General features: G+C 35.2%; 2 protein-coding genes across 11 annotated transcripts; one reads left to right on the top strand and one right to left on the bottom strand.

Moving 5' to 3' along the window:
- Positions 1-7408: 7408 nt before the first annotated feature.
- On the top strand, positions 7409-12528 carry LOC104105530 (uncharacterized). Of its 10 annotated transcripts, none has more exons than XM_009613867.4 (8): positions 7409-8652; positions 8763-8936; positions 9683-9724; positions 9797-9877; positions 10201-10320; positions 10586-10642; positions 11855-11953; positions 12110-12528. In XM_009613867.4, the coding sequence occupies exons 1-8, from the start codon at positions 7528-7530 to the stop codon at positions 12158-12160; spliced, it is 1749 nt and encodes a 582-aa protein (XP_009612162.1). In that variant the 5' UTR covers positions 7409-7527; the 3' UTR covers positions 12161-12528. The 10 variants fall into 10 exon arrangements, 9 of the variants coding, with proteins under 9 accessions (XP_009612162.1, XP_009612159.1, XP_009612158.1 ...); XM_009613864.4 differs by having other exon boundaries at positions 9683-9877; positions 12110-12182; positions 12263-12528; XR_011409416.1 differs by having other exon boundaries at positions 9683-9877; positions 10429-10642.
- A 1813-nt stretch (positions 12529-14341) lies between these two features.
- On the bottom strand, positions 14342-15103 carry LOC138905027 (uncharacterized). Its single transcript, XM_070193531.1, has one exon. The coding sequence runs from the start codon at positions 15101-15103 to the stop codon at positions 14342-14344; it is 762 nt and encodes a 253-aa protein (XP_070049632.1).
- Positions 15104-15663: the final 560 nt, after the last annotated feature.

Raw genomic sequence — 15663 nt, 5'->3', positions numbered from 1 at the left:
TCACTCTTTTCTTGACTTAGAAGATCTTAAATCCCTTGATGTCGTTGAGCTTTAGAAATAGTAAAGCTCCAAGGTTTGCACATAAACTTGAGTGTTTCTTTCAATTTATTTGTTGAGATATTGTAAGTGGTTAAGGTTTGGTGAAATTTTACCTTCCTTTAAATTTGTTGTCATATTGACTTGGTTGCTACTTTACTAGTTTACTTGCGTTGTTGCTTGAGAAAGAATATCTTGAGGCATTTTGATTTATTAGTGGTCATTGAGGGTATAATTTTGTAATTGAATTATGAATATGTTAAAATCATATGGGTGTAATGTGAAGTATTTTTGAAAGACGATTTAACTTGCCCATATATACGGATTGCTTGAGCATCATTCATTCTTGTTGGGATTTTATTCCTCTTGTGATAGTGACTTTGTCACTTTTATTGGCATGCATTTGTTTGGATCTTGACCCATCTTGACTTTGGATTAACATTTCAACTTAATCATGGACTTTGTCCATTTTGAGTATGGATGGGAAAGCGACTTTCAATATGGCTCTTGATTCTCTTGATAATTGGGTGGCGACCCTACTTGATCTAGGACTCTGGTCCTTCTTGTTACTTGATTTTGCTTTGATGTAATTGCATGACACGTGTATTGGGCGAATCAACTAATCGGTGGACTTTCTCGGATTATAGTCGAAAATCTTCTTGACATTTGAGATTTTGAATAATGGTATCTTGAACTATGTTATGATTTTAAATGTAGCCCTCTTGAGATAATTGTACCTTCATTAAGTACTTGATGTTGATTTTAATCAGCTCATATTTAGAATTCATTCCTTGTATTCATTTCATAGTTTACCTTTCTTTTATTATGATATGTTAGTTAAGTTTATGTGCCACTAAGCTTTATGCTTAGCGATAGTTTGTTACTATCGTAGGTGAAGTGCCGGGAGATGCTTGAGGATACCATTTGAAGTAGACTCTTTGGAAGATTAGATGAAGATCACACTTGCATAGGCATATGTAATTTTTTGTTTGTAGACTTTTGGGGATTTGTACATGATCCATATGATACACTTAGATATGCACTCTTGAATGATTATTAGATCATGACACTATTATTTTGATAACTTAATCTTGGTGAATGATTTGACCCTTTTTTGGGGGTGTTTATGCCCAAGTCTTGTAATTTATTAAATTTAGTACTTGAATTAAATTTGGGAGATTTTTGTTTTTTGGAAACTTAACTAGCTTGTATTTGATTGAGAGTTAGATTTTATGCTTAGTTTGAGTCTTGAATGGTGTATAAAAAAAATATTTTTCTACTAAGTATTTGGTAAATTTTGATTTAACTTAAATAGATGTTGCTATTTTCTTATCCCTTTTTTTTATAGTTGTATCTTGAAATTTTTAAATAGATTTTTATGAGATTTTTCTAGGTTGAGATGTCGTATGTTGAAGTTTATTCATGGACATATTTTTTTTTCTTTTTGCTAGTTTATTTTGTTAAAAGAATATTTAAATTTATAAGTATTACATTAGTGTTTATAAGTAGCATCCTCCTAGGGGATTGCTACAGATTTGGTGTCATACTTTTTGCCACATCTAGCCTTCCATCATTCCCACAAGACAATCATAGGGGTGATCTGTAAGAGTAATCAGTGCGCATGATTCTTGGTAGGAATGGACTACCCGTGATTAAGGATAGAGAGGATGTTTTTGCCTCTAGTCTTGAAGCCTAAGGGAGAAGAAATATAATTCCAAACACTAAAGGTCATATTACTGGTTGTAAAAATATGGTTCAAAGATTCACTTTTAGGAGCTCTACAGCAAATACAATTGGGTAGTAAAGCAACACCAAATCTCTTAAGTGTGTTAGCAAAGGGAAACTTTTTATAAATAATTCTACAGATATTGAAAAGTAGTTCCTTTATCCATACCTTGGACATCATAGGCGTGAGTTCTCTTTTTTGTCTTAGGAGATGGAAGGCAGAAGCACATGTGAAGTTTTCTTAGACATTAGGGGTCCAAATAGCCCTGTCTTTGCAATGTTGCTGGCCTATATCCACCTGAAAAATTTTGCTTAAGATATATTTATTGACAATGTCTTGTAATTTCTTCATATTCCAGCTTTGGTTGTGGATAAATTCACAAACTCTTGCATTGCCAGGTTTCTGAGTGTGGTTGCTATGTATGTTGATAGGACCTGCGGGGGTCTATTTTTCCCATCAAAACAAGTTGGTGCCTTCATGGATCTTCCAGAAAATGTGAGAATCAATTATATCTCTAGTGCTCATTAAGTTCCTCTAGGAATTGGAGTCATTAGGAGCAGAATTTTTGGATAGTGGATTAGATCTAGGGCAATATTTTATATTGAGAAACCTGGTCCATAAATTATTTTCGACCCTAAATCTTCACCATCTCTTAGCATCAAATGAGTTGCAAATGTCTTGAAACTTCTTGAAACCAACTCCCCATTCATTGTGGAGGTAGCTCAAGTTTTCCCAGGAGCTCCAGTGATAGCTATTTTGCCTTCCTTTTCTCCCAAGAAGAAGTTAGAGAGATACATTTTAATTTGACTAATAATAGCTTTTGGTGGTACCATAGCATCAAGTAGGTAGAGAGTGGGACTGCAAGATATGTTTGATAATGATAGCCCTACCCCCAAATGACAGTAAGTTCCTTTTGCCAACCATCTGCTTTATTAAGCACCTTAGAGGCGAGATAAAAAAAAGTATAAGTTTTTCTTTCTTCCAATATAGATTAGGCAGCCTAGATAAGTGAAGAAAAATTTCACTTGTTTGAATCCTGTCCATCTTTTGATCCTAATGTTCACCCTTCGGTTTCTTGAGTTTTGAGTGAGAAAGAAACTTTTATCTCTATTAACTTCCTGCCCCAAAGCATATTGATAGTCATTGAGGACCTCCATGATGAGTTTGATAGAATTCCTATCTCCTGAGGAGGAGAGAACCAAGTCATCAGCATGGCTCAAGTGATTGATCTTGGGGCCACTATTGCTCATAGATAAGCCAATGAATTGGCTATTCTCATGGAGTTTATTTAGTGCTCTGGTCAGTGCTTCAGAATCCAAAATAAAGAGAGAGGGGAATATGGGGTCCCCTTGTTTTAAATCTCTGGAGGATTTTAAAAAGCCGTATCTTGTACCATTGATCAGGATAGAGTACCAGTTGTCAGCAAGAAGCCTGTAGATCATATCAATCACAACCTCATAGAAGTTCAGTTTTCTAAACACAACTGTAAGGAAGCTCCAAGATAATTTATCATAGGCTTTGGACATATCGAGTTTAATAACAATGTTGCCCCTAGTTATTCTTACGAATATCATGGACAATCTTTTGGGCCAGAAGGATGTTCTCAGTAATGATCTTGCCCTTGACGAAACCTGTTTGGTTATCAGAGATGAGTTTGGGGAGTAGTTGGGATAATTTGGTAGATAAGAGTTTGGAGATAATCTTGTTGGATACATTGCACAGACTAATAGGTCTGAGCTGGTCTAAGGTGGAAGGTGAGGATACTTTTGGAATTAGAACGAGGTTTGTGTGAGAGAAGTATTTAGTAAGACTGGTCCCGGAGAAGTAAGGTTGAACAAATTGGCATATCTCATTTTTAATAATATTCAGGGTAGCTTGATAAAAGTGCACATCAAACCCATCAGGCCCAACGGTACTATTAGGATCAATGGAGAAGACAACATTCCTTATCTCTTTTTCATCTGGCAATTCATACATGTATCTGTTGTCTTCATCTGTAATAAGTGAGTCCACGCATTGTAAAATAAATAGATCATTATCGTTGGGGCTGTGCTCAAAGAGTTTAGAGAAGTGGCCCACAACAACATTAGAGATGGCCTTATTACCCTCAATCCATCCTCCATTGGCATCTTTAATTTTGTGTATATGAGCTTTCCTTCTTTTCTCTTTCACTACACTATAGAAATATTTAGTGTTGGCATCTCCTTCCTCTACCCATTTGATTCTTGCTTTCTGTTTGAAAATGGACTCTTGAATCTTTAGCCATCTGGTGTATTCAGTATGGGCCTTACTAAGAGTCTGCCTGTTATTAATAGTGTCGTTAGCATCATAGATTTCCTCTAATCGGTAGATATCAGTCTTTAATTTTTTAACTGTTTCAAAAACATCACCAATGGTATCTTTGGACCAGTTGCTTAGGCCTTTAGAAACAATTAAGCTTCTGTTGTAAGACCCAAAGGTAGTTGCCCTGAATGTCAATATTTTAGATTTCCTAGTATAAAGAAAGTCAAGATTGTTCTTGCGGAGAAAAGCCTACTTACTTGCTCTTGCTGCTTTTAATTTAAGAGCAGGTCGGTCTAGCTTCTTACTCTTTCACCTTTCAAAGAAGTCGAAATAGAAAGGGGTATAATGGGGTTTCTCCCTCGGCAAACTGGGATAAAGTTGAGCCAAAAGATCTCGATTCAAGATAAATTCATGAGGAAGTGGTATCTCTTTAGGATCTACTCCAGCCGCTCGCCTTATGGTTCTCAGTCCTCTTTCGCCGAGATGCCCTTTAAAAAGATTTTTTCCCGCATCTAGTCACTTTGAGAGGTCCAAAAATTGAGGAACCTAAAGTACCTGGTGAATTCAGCATTATCATTTCCAGCTTTGAAAATCATAAGACTATGGTCAGATCCAGTCTTGCCTCTGTGGTAGACCGTATTAGAATGAAAAAGATCTGACTAGTCTTCATTAATCATGACCCTATCCAGCCTCTCGCTTATTTTATTTCTTCTGCACCTGCCATTGCACTAGGTGAAAGGATAGCCACTGAAGCCTAAATCGCACATCTCGCAATCCTCCATGCATGAAGGAAAATCTCTGCTCTCATTTAGGGTGTAAGGTGCACGACCTTTCTTTTCATCAGCATTCGTAATAACATTGAAGTCTCCTAGAATAGTCCGTGGTCCGTTGATGCAATGATGGACAGACCTGATTTTGCGCCAAAGTTTCCTTCTTTTTTTAATAGTAGATTTAGCATAGACCCATGTTATCCAGAATTTATTTCCATTGTGATTGGCCTCCAGAGTAATCTGTTGCAAACTATTGCTGATGATAGTGCAATTAGTGTTATTCCTCCACATACACCAAATTTTGCTATTTTTATTGAAAGCCGCATGATCAAAGCCCATAATATTCTTGTAATGCTCTAACTGATTTGCAACCAAGAATGATTCATGTAACACCACAAAATCAATTTTGTGCATCCTGATCAATTTGGCCAATCTTATGCTCGCTCCTTTGGATTTCACTCCCCTTATGTTCCAGTTAATAATGTTAATCATTAAAATATTTTGGGGGTTTGCAAGACACCTTCTTTGAAGTATATAGCTATATTGCAACAGTATACTGTTATAGTATACAATATACTATAACATGTAATAATATGCAATATACTGCAACAATATGTTGTAATAGTATATAATATACCATAATAGTATACTTTGACTGCTATTCTATTGAATGATTTAGGTGCTATTGTGCCAAGCTAAAGTCATGGTTATAGTAACATTACTGTTATAGTATACAGTAATAAATAAGTTATTTTTAATTTTTCCAACTAGGTCCTTGCAAATATTTTCTTAAATAAATTTTTTGATAGAGTTCCATGAAAATAATATTCATTGTATAAGAAGCATGTGTTTGGAGATATAAAATAGTAATATACCTATTTGGTATATTTATATGCAGTTTTGGTATACTATTGTGGCAAGTTTTTCACATTAACATTAACTACTAATATGCCACTTTATTATACTAATGAAAAAGATCTACAGAAAAAGAAATGAGAAAAGGTAAGACAAAAATATATTATACTCCCTCCGTTTCAACTTATGTGAACTCATTTGACTGGGCACAGAGTTTAAGAAAAGAGAGAAGATTTTTGAACTTGTGGTGCAAAATGAGGCGCATATATATTTTTATGGCTACAAATCATTGCATAAAGGTAAATTATTTTCAAATAGGGAAATAAGTAATTCTTTTTGGCACATACTAAAAAAGGAAATAGGTTCACATAAATTGAAACGGAGGGAGTATCAATATCGGTTATCTTTTTATTATTGCATAGGAAAAAAAGAAGAATAAAGAAAAGGAGCAAAAAAAGTGAATAAAATCAGATTATGCAGAAAAAGGAAATAAAAGGAAAAAAGATTTAAATGAAATTAGAAAAGGAACAAAAAATAAAAAAAAATAAACAAAAGAGAAAAATGAGCCAAAATTGAGCATGGAATCAGATTATGGTTGAAAAAACAATATGATTGGAAAATAAACATAAAAGGAGAAAAAAAAAAGCAAAGAATAAAGAAAAACGAGAAAAAAGAAAAGGAGAAAAAAGAGACAATTACTATGATGGGTATGAAAGGTAATTAGTTTGATGATAGAACAGTAAATGGTTAGGCAATAGGGGTGGGTTATCGGGCAGACCGAGCGTATAATTACGTTTAACGGTTCGACTTATCGGTTATCGGATTATAAATGTAGTAATCCGCTAGCCATCCAATAAGACAATGGGCGGATTGATATCGGATTAACGATTATCGGGCGGTTATTGAGCGGTTTATCGTCTAAACGAAATAATTTTTTTTGGTATAATATTGAAATGAATTCTTTTTTATGGGTGATTTTGTTGACTGACTTCTTGTACGCATCCTAACAGACTTGATGAGCTGGATAGAATTGAAAATTCGGGTGAAAAAGTCTGAATTGGAATTGATATCGAGTCTTAGGAGTTCTTACTACTTCAAGATCCATAGGAAAGTCTGAATATAAAAATTCTTAACGGGTTAACGGTTTATCCGATAAGAAAATTGAGTAATCCGCCCCAAACTATTAAGCCATTAATTATAAAATCTCAATCCGTTCGCCATCCATTACCCTGATAATTCGATACCAATAAGCCATCGGTTCGATTCGGTTAACGATTTCAATTTGATTTTGAACAACTCTAGCAGGCAAGAGTAATTAGTTTGATTTTTATTGGTAAAACTATAAAACTCCTATATAGCCTCTATTGAAACCCAATTTCTAATTTTGCGTAGTAGATAGGGAACCTAGTTAATAACCAAGGAATATGTAAGGCTAGTTCAGGAATGACAAATCGCATTCTATAAATGGAATTATAAATTTGCTATCGGAAATAGCATAAATGTGATGTATAAGTGGCGTACAAAAGAGGCATGCGATTTATTGTAAGTTGCATTTACTAAATATTTCTGGTTCACTTTTACTTATTCAATAATCTAAAAATATATTTTTATTTTTAGTATATCAAGAAAAAATAATTTCTTTTTTTGTGTTATACCCGTAATATTAATTACTTTTAGTGTGCAAAGTCAGTGAACGTATCACAATGCATTTTCAAATACTATTTATATAAGTAGCAATTAGTAAGTCGCGTGAATAATTTATGCGTGATTTATATGCGGGAAGCAAGCAATCAGAAAGGAGAAAAGCGATAGCTAAACAGAGTAACAATTGGCATACTTCAGTCGATGCCGGAGTAAATGTCGGCCAATCTCCCAATTCCTCTCAACACCACCTCAATTCCCGCCGTCAGAGATAACCTCTTCGCCGCCGTAGACCTCGGCACCAACTCCTTCAAGCTCCTCATAGTTCGCGCCGACCCTTCCACCGGCCGTTTCCTCACCCTCGATCGGTTTAAGGAAAGAGTACTCCTCGGCCTTGATACTACCACCACCACTACCTCCGCCACTATCTCCACTGCCTCCCAGCTACGCGCCACGACAGCACTTCGAAAGTTTCAGAATCTTCTTCAGTCCCATCGCGTTCCTCCCTCCCATTCCCGCCTCGTAGCCACTTCAGCTGTTCGAGAAGCTTCCAATCAATCGCAATTCCTTAACACGATCCATGAAACCCTAGGCCTGCAAGTTGACGTACTCTCCGGTCTCGAAGAGGCCCGCCTTATATACCAAGGTATACTTCAATTTCATCCTGTTCATGACCGTACAGTTCTTACAATTGACATAGGAGGTGGCTCTACCGAGTTCGTAATTGGCAAAGAGGGCAACATTCTGTTCTCCATTTCACTAGCGTTGGGGCATGTCACTTTAACTCAAAAATTTCCTGAAATTACAGAAATGCGGGAAAATATTAAGGGTATAATCCGAGCCTCGGGTTTGAGCGAGAAGGTTAAGCATTACGATATTAATAAAGTGATTGGTTCATCAGGGACGATTAGGAATATTGAAAAGGCTATTTTCCATGGCTATGCAAGTAAGATGGAGGGAAATGTGGGCATATTTGAGGAAAATAGGAGGGATTGGAGTTTTACAATGGAAGAATTGAGGGGATTAGTGAAGAGGTTGAGCGAGGAAGAGAGAAGAGTTGGGGGGATGGTTCAAAGGCAGAGTTTTTTCAAGAAGAGATCAGAATTTATTGTGGCAGGGGCAGTTTTATTGGAGGAGATATTTAAGGAACTTAAGATTGAGGAGATGGAGGTTTCTGTATATGCATTAGGGGAGGGTGTGATTGCAGAGAAGTTAGGGGAAGTTTTTAATCATTATGATCCGAGGGTGAATGCAAGGTGGAGGTCTGTAGTGAGGCTCGCGACAAGGTTTAATAACAAGCAGCGCATGAAATCTGCTGCATTGTGCTATAGTGTTGCGAAGGTATTTGATAATTCGGAATGGGAAACAATAAGAAGTTCACCATCTCTGGTTCCATATTTTTAGGGCGGAAATACTGTTTTGAGATGATTTTCTTAATGTTCTTGATGTAGGAGATATTTGATGGTTTGAGAAAATGGTATGAATCAGGCAATGGTTCTGATGGATTCGTTGTATGCTTGGAGGATAAAGATCTTGAGTATCTTGAGGCAGCTTGTTTGCTTCACAAAATCGGTCTTTATGTTGGTAAAAAGGGCTACCATAAGCAGTCTTACCATATTATAATGGTATGTGTTTATTTCTCTACTCAGAAGATTCAGATAAATTTCTGTGCCATTGCATGTGCAGGAGTTTAGGTAACTTTTGTTCATGTAATGCTGCAACCATAAAGTGACAAAAAGATTTGATTGGTGTATTTGCGTGCAAGAGTTTCAATGAATAGCATTGCATAATTAAAGCTGTGTCATGGCCTGTTTGGTTTTATATTTTTGAAAATGATTTTGATTTAGAATAGTGATAATTAGATAATTCAATAAATAAGTTTCGGTAAGATGATAGTCATTTTTGAGAAATGCGATTTTTTAAACAGTAACGGAACATTAATTGATTATAAAAGAGAATTAATTAGACATACTGATTAAATCGGGTGAACTAATCCAAACCAAACAGGCCCTAGTTTCTCATATTAAAGATAGAGATATACAACAACAACAACAACAACAAGTCCAGTGAAATCCCACAAGTGAGGTCTGGGGAGGGTGAAGTGTACGCAGACCTTACCCCTACCTAATGAAGGTAGAGAGGTTGTTTCCGAAAGACCCTCGGCTCAAAAGAAGTGAAAATGAAGCAATAAACAGACAGTAGCTAAAGATAGAGATATAGAGGGATAGATATTCTGAGGCATCTGTCATTGATATTATTTAATGATTAGTTATCTGGATTCAGCTGATTCAGTTCTCTTATCTACCTTGAGAAAGAGTTATTGGGAGCATTCCCATGTAATTTATTATGACAAGCTTAACTTACTGTGCAGAATGGTGACCATCTGCATGGTTATAATGATGAAGAGGTTAAGGTATGGTGTCTCCCTTATTTACTCAGAATAAGATTCAGATTGAAAACTGATGGCATTTTCGTCAGCTTCCAGTTAATAGCTTTACTTGTGCGGCACCATAGAAAGAAACTTCTCAAGTGTGATCATGTTGTGCTTGAGGAATTGACAGAAGAGGTATCATATTGTGTTTTGACCAAGAGCTATCTTAATTTTTTGTGATATAGAGACTTCTACACTCTCTAACTGCATTATGGGTGTGTATCTGGCATGCGTAAGTTCAGTTTTTAGCAAGTTTTGTTAACTTTGAAGAATCTGCTCTAAGTACCAACACCCCCGAATATGTTCAACTTTTAGCAATTTTTTCAATATATTTTGTAGATATGCACGGAATACCGACACCCATGTCAGTAAATTGACATGAATAAGATAAATGCAGATAACATGTTAGCATAGATGGAAGCTCTTATGTTTGTTTAACCCTTATCTTTCTACCTTAGATGAGATGGAAATCCAGAATTCTTTGTGCAATTCTACGTGTATCTGCTGCAATAGAACAACTTCAGCTGGTCAACATCGACAATGCGGAATTCTCACATACCTGTGAAGGATTTAAATTGGTATATAACCTTTACAGTCATCCTTATGTTTCTCTTCCTTATATCTTCTAGGAACCCATGTGATTCTGTTCAGTTGATCTCTTGTGGTACAACTTCTTAATGCTATAGAAGGAGGCAAAAATGGTTCTGACATTTCATCATGTGTTATATCTTCTGGCCGATCTGATATTTTCCTCACAGAGGCAACAAGTCCCATTGTCATCTGAAGATACATGATATGTTTTGGGTCGTTCATTCACATTTGCTGCTTTAATGCTTGTGATAGATCATACCAGCTTTTTGCTTGTTAGACAACAATCGCAATTCTCAAAAATTACGCGAGGTGGAATTTTCCTTCTGAAGGCTAATTTTTATTTTATTATCAAGTGATGAATAACTGTTGTTGAGGACATATTGGTTCAGACAATTAGACTATTTGACACATTTGCTCTACTTTATTTTGGTAAACTATAGTATAAAGAAAAGAAGAGAACATTATCATTAGCGTCCTGGTTACAAAGATTGGCACAAAATAAATTCTAAATGCATAGATGCTTCTAATCAATTGGACTCAAAAACACTAATAGTCTGTTTGGCCAAGCTGGAAAAATCAGCTTATTTTCAGAAGTGTTTTTTTCAAAAGTGCTTTTCAAAAAAGTACTTTTGGAGAAAAGCAGTTTGTGTTTGACTAATCAATTTGAGAAGCACTTTCGAATAATAATTTGTGTTTGGCCAAGCTTTTCAAAAAGTGCTTTTAAGTGTCAAATTACAAATAAAGACACGAAAAGATTTGCTTAATAGTTAATATTATCTAAGTAGATAAATAATTACAAATATTTATTATTAAAGATAACAATTAAGTTTTTTATTTTATTTAAGTAAAATATAAAATAAAATTGAAAAGTACTTTATTCTTTCAAGATAATTTAAATATATCAAAAAATCATTCAATAAATATGAAAGTTCATCCCAAAAGTCATTTTATATTACTTATTAGTTTAAACTAAGTTTATTTTGGTATATATAATATTTTGCAAGGGGTATTTTTGGTAGGAAGAAAAGTCAAAACTGCTTCTGCTTCCCTTCTAGGGAGAAGCTACTTTTTTTTACTTCTTCAAAACTGCTTCTGCTTCTAGCCAAAAGCACTTTTTTCCCCCAAAAAAAAGCTTGGCCAAACGCCTCAAATTGACGAAAAAAGCACTTTTTTGAAAGAAAAAAAAAACACTTTTGGCTTGGGGAGAAGCTTGGCCAAACAGGCTATAATATTGACTACTTCCAATTTGTCTAGGATGAAAAGTGTGACCTACTCCCAAGCACCTCTGATTTTAGCTAATTAAAGACACAGGTTTAACCTCAGCAATCTAAGAATTAGCTCAGCTGCATGGAAGTTTTTCTCCAGGTGCTGCAACCCTTATGTATTCATGTAAATAAATTTGACCAATATTAGATAATCAAATTGTTTGTAGAAGTAAATGCATACTTCTTTTCCTGACAATGCATACTTAAAAGTTTAAGCATTTGCATTGTCACGTCATTTACGCCATGAATGTTGTAGGTGCTTGAAGCAGGAAATTTGCCCTCCCCTGATAATGTGCTGCCATCAGTGAAAGACTTTGAGGCAGAGCTTGGTAAAGAGTTGGAACACTTCAGAATGGTAATGAGCAGTTATGCTATGCCAGCATACTTTTTCTGCAGCCTATGCCAAAATTCTTTGATGGAATCTTGGCATATATTCCTTGTTTTTTTTCCGCTTTTCAATAGATCATCATGCCATATATTCATTTATATCACATGTTATACATTTTATTAGGTGTTCCAGGAAAGATTGTCAATTGCTGTCACTTCAAGCACTTCACCATAATCTGGAAGAGATGTTAGGAATGGTGAGATACTTTTTTGGTTTACTAATAAATCTCTAATGTATGTTGTATGCACACTCATAAAACACATAATATACACATAGATATAGACAGAGACACAGACAGACACAGACACATACACGGATACTTCAACTGTTACAAGCAACGGTTATTACAGTATTCTTGTGAATAGTTGCTGGATGGAGAGAGAAAACATTGTTGCCTACTTCCGAGCAAGGGAGTTGGAATATAATGTACTTATATTTTATTTTTGTAACTCTTTTACTTAAGTTTAATTTTCTTATGTAATCTTAGAAATCTATGTTCTGGTTATTATCAGTTTTAACTTAAGCAGTATACATATAGAATAGCACGCCTCTCCTCTCCTGTGTTCTTGCTCTGTAATAGCGGTTAAAATAAGTTAATTATAAAGTGGAGAACAATGGATTGTTCAGAACAAGAGCTTGGTCTGATTTCTGATTTCCTTTCTGACAGTAAGTTTGTTTTACTTATTTTTTCCTTTTCCTTTCGATAAGCTTGATTTGACTCTAAAACAGCAACATCAATTTTGCTGATGCATTTGTCCCTAAAACTCAAGGGTTGATGTCTTAAGTTTGTTTTATGGATTCTCAAATATTGTGCTTCACAGAAGCAGAACTAAAAACGGGAAAAAACTGAGTTTTCCTATTTATCAGTTTTTATTTTCAGGTCAAATTGTTGAAAACAAAGCGTAGGCCGTATGTTGCTACTATGCATTACGTATGAAAGTGATACACGAGAGGATAGCTATCTCAAAATATGAAATACAGCCTCGACTGACTATTTCTATTGTCTGATGAATTCAGAATATGCCGAAAGAGTGAAATCTGGATAAAGTGCAAGTGAAGTTAGTCAAAAGTAACAACAACAAAAAACCCAGTGTATCTCACAAATAGGGGTTCTGGGGAGGGTATTATGCACGCAACCTTATCCCTACTTTATGCAAGTAGAGAGCTGTTTCCGGCAGATCGTTGGCTCCTAGCAAGCATGCAACAGTATAGAGAAAAAAATACAGTAGTGTAAAATTCAGAAAATCATTAACACCAGCTAGAAAGTAGAGCAACCAACACAAGAAATTAAAGATAAAGACAGGAAAGCGGAAGAGTCTTTTGACCATCCAAAATAACCAAATCCTGATAGGACGTCCCGAGTAGTGGAATCCTAAGCTTGGCCCTGGCTAAACTTTCAAATCTTAGGGGTAGTTTGGTACGCAGTTTAAATTATTTCAGGATTATAGTCATGAGATTATAATTTTTAGGCTAATTTATCTCACCTGGAAGGTGGGTTCAAGTGGGATAGAGTAATACCAAGTTTGATGGGATAAGGTGGGATATTCAGAATTAAGTTTGGGACTAAGTTCATACTATGTTTGGTTGATGATATAAATTTGTCCCAGGATAAATTTATACTGTTAATCAAAAATAGTATAAATTTAGTAGTATCACATTTTATCCCATCTTATTTGGCATACCAAACGATCCCTAGCGTCATAATGCTTTTTGAATTCTCCTGGCCATTATGTTAATGCAATGAATTTTTTAAGGAAAAATGTACATGTTGGACGAATAAAAGGATTCAACTATTTAGTAGAACCATGTTTAATTTTAAAAAATCTGTGTTTAAGGTTAACTTCATAATATAATAGAACACATAATTATTCGTAATTATACGAGGGTGTTTGGGAAGCTTATAACTAGCTTTCAAGTTATTTTCGGCTTATCTATATGTCCGGTAAAATTAAAAGTATTTATAAGCTAAAATAAGTCAAAATTTATAAGTTGGTCGCCCCAACTTATTATTTTTTAGCTTATAAGCACTTAAGGTTTGACCAAAACTTTTATTAATCTAATCCATATACTACTTGTGTAAAAATCTCAGAAGTATTGAAATCATTCTACTATTATCTCCTACAAGTTTACTATATAAATTGATATTCATTTTTATTTTTTTTGTTGGTAAATAAGCAATTTTATTACCAACTAAGAGAATACAGCTCAAGAAGAAAAAGCAGAAAACATCAAACTGGACTACCCCAGGTTTGCTCTCCGACTCTACTCAGTTCACCCTGTCAAATAGCCTAAAATCTTTATAAGACAGGATAAAAGTTCATATTATTTATTATGTTGTTCAGCTTCTTGCACATACTAGTTCTCACAAAGACCTCCTGGATGATTATCTTGATAATTTATGTAGGTTGTCTTCTTTTGCTCTGAAACACCACTAAATTCCTTTCTTGCCATATGTGGCTGCTGCACTCTTCTCTCTGTGATTACTTTCAAGCCATTGTATTTCCTCAATCCACTCCATAACATTCCTTGATATACCTTGCCATTCCAATATCTTCCCCAAATAAAAGTAGATACAATACATCTGAAGAATAGATGTTCAATACTTTCCAATGCTGCCTGACACAAAAGACATGTATGATCCACCACCATTCCCCAGTGAGCTAGCCGATCCTTTGTATATAACCTTCCATGAGCCACCATAGTAACTATGAACAGCCATTTAAGAGATCCCGTGTTGTTGCATATTAATCTTCTCCAGCTAACCTTTATGTACTCTCCAAGCATCTTTAGATACATCTGTTTGATTGAAAATGAGCTTAGATTCATCAAATCTTCTTTGGTCATACCAACTTTCTCAATATATTGCTTAGCTTTAAAAACTTTTTGTATCATCCAACAAGCTTGCTTGGGAAATTTATCCCACATCGAGTCTTCTTTCCCATAGTATATATGAATCCACTTCACCCATAAGATATTTTTCTTCTTACTCAACTTCCATAGTAGCTTACACATAGCCGCTTTGTTCCATAGGTGAATGTTCAGAAGATTTAGTCCTCCTGTACTCTTTGGTAGACATAGTTTATCCCAGGCTCGTAATGCCTTTTTGGAAGCCTCCATGTTTCCTGTCCATAGAAAGGTTCTTGTAACGACCCGACTTGTCGTTTTGAGAATTAACGTTTCGTTCAGCGACTTAAGATCCTGAGTAACTTTGTAACATGTATTATGACCCGCGTGTATTGTCGAGTTTGGTTTTCGGAAGATTCAAAATTTAATTGAAAGAACAATTCTTATTTTTGAAGTTTAAATGAAAATAGTTGACCGGAGTTTGAATTTTGAGCAAACGACTCCGGAATGGGATTTTGATGGTGTCAATAGCTTCGTATAGTGATTTCAAACTTAGACATATGTCCGGATTTAGATTTGGAAGTCCGTAGGACAATTCGACGCATTTTGGTAAAAGTTGTAAAATGGAAGATTTTTAGAAAGTTTGACCAGGAGTTGACTTTATTGATATCGGGGTCGAAATTCGATTCCGAAAATTGGAATAGATCCATTATGTCATTTATGATTCGTGTGCAAAATTTGGGGTCATTCCTGATAGATTTGATATGTTTCGGCACAAGTTATAGAATTTGGAAATTTCATAAACTCATAAGTTTGATTTGAGGTGTGATTCG

Source organism: Nicotiana tomentosiformis, chromosome 1 (genome assembly GCF_000390325.3).
Source record: "Nicotiana tomentosiformis chromosome 1, ASM39032v3, whole genome shotgun sequence".
Taxonomy (NCBI): Eukaryota; Viridiplantae; Streptophyta; class Magnoliopsida; order Solanales; family Solanaceae; genus Nicotiana; species Nicotiana tomentosiformis.
This window is presented reverse-complemented; position numbering and strand designations above follow the sequence as displayed.

Bases quoted from the DNA above. Each gene is read 5' to 3' on its own strand.
- LOC138905027 (XM_070193531.1), bottom strand. From the start codon at position 15,103: ATGGAGGCTTCCAAAAAGGCATTACGAGCCTGGGATAAACTATGTCTA.
- LOC104105530 (XM_009613864.4), top strand. From the start codon at position 7,528: ATGTCGGCCAATCTCCCAATTCCTCTCAACACCACCTCAATTCCCGCC. The intron at 8,937-9,682 runs GTATGTGTTTAT...CTTACTGTGCAG, and splicing joins AGTCTTACCATATTATAATG to AATGGTGACCATCTGCATGG. The intron at 9,878-10,200 runs GTATCATATTGT...TTTCTACCTTAG, and splicing joins TTGAGGAATTGACAGAAGAG to ATGAGATGGAAATCCAGAAT.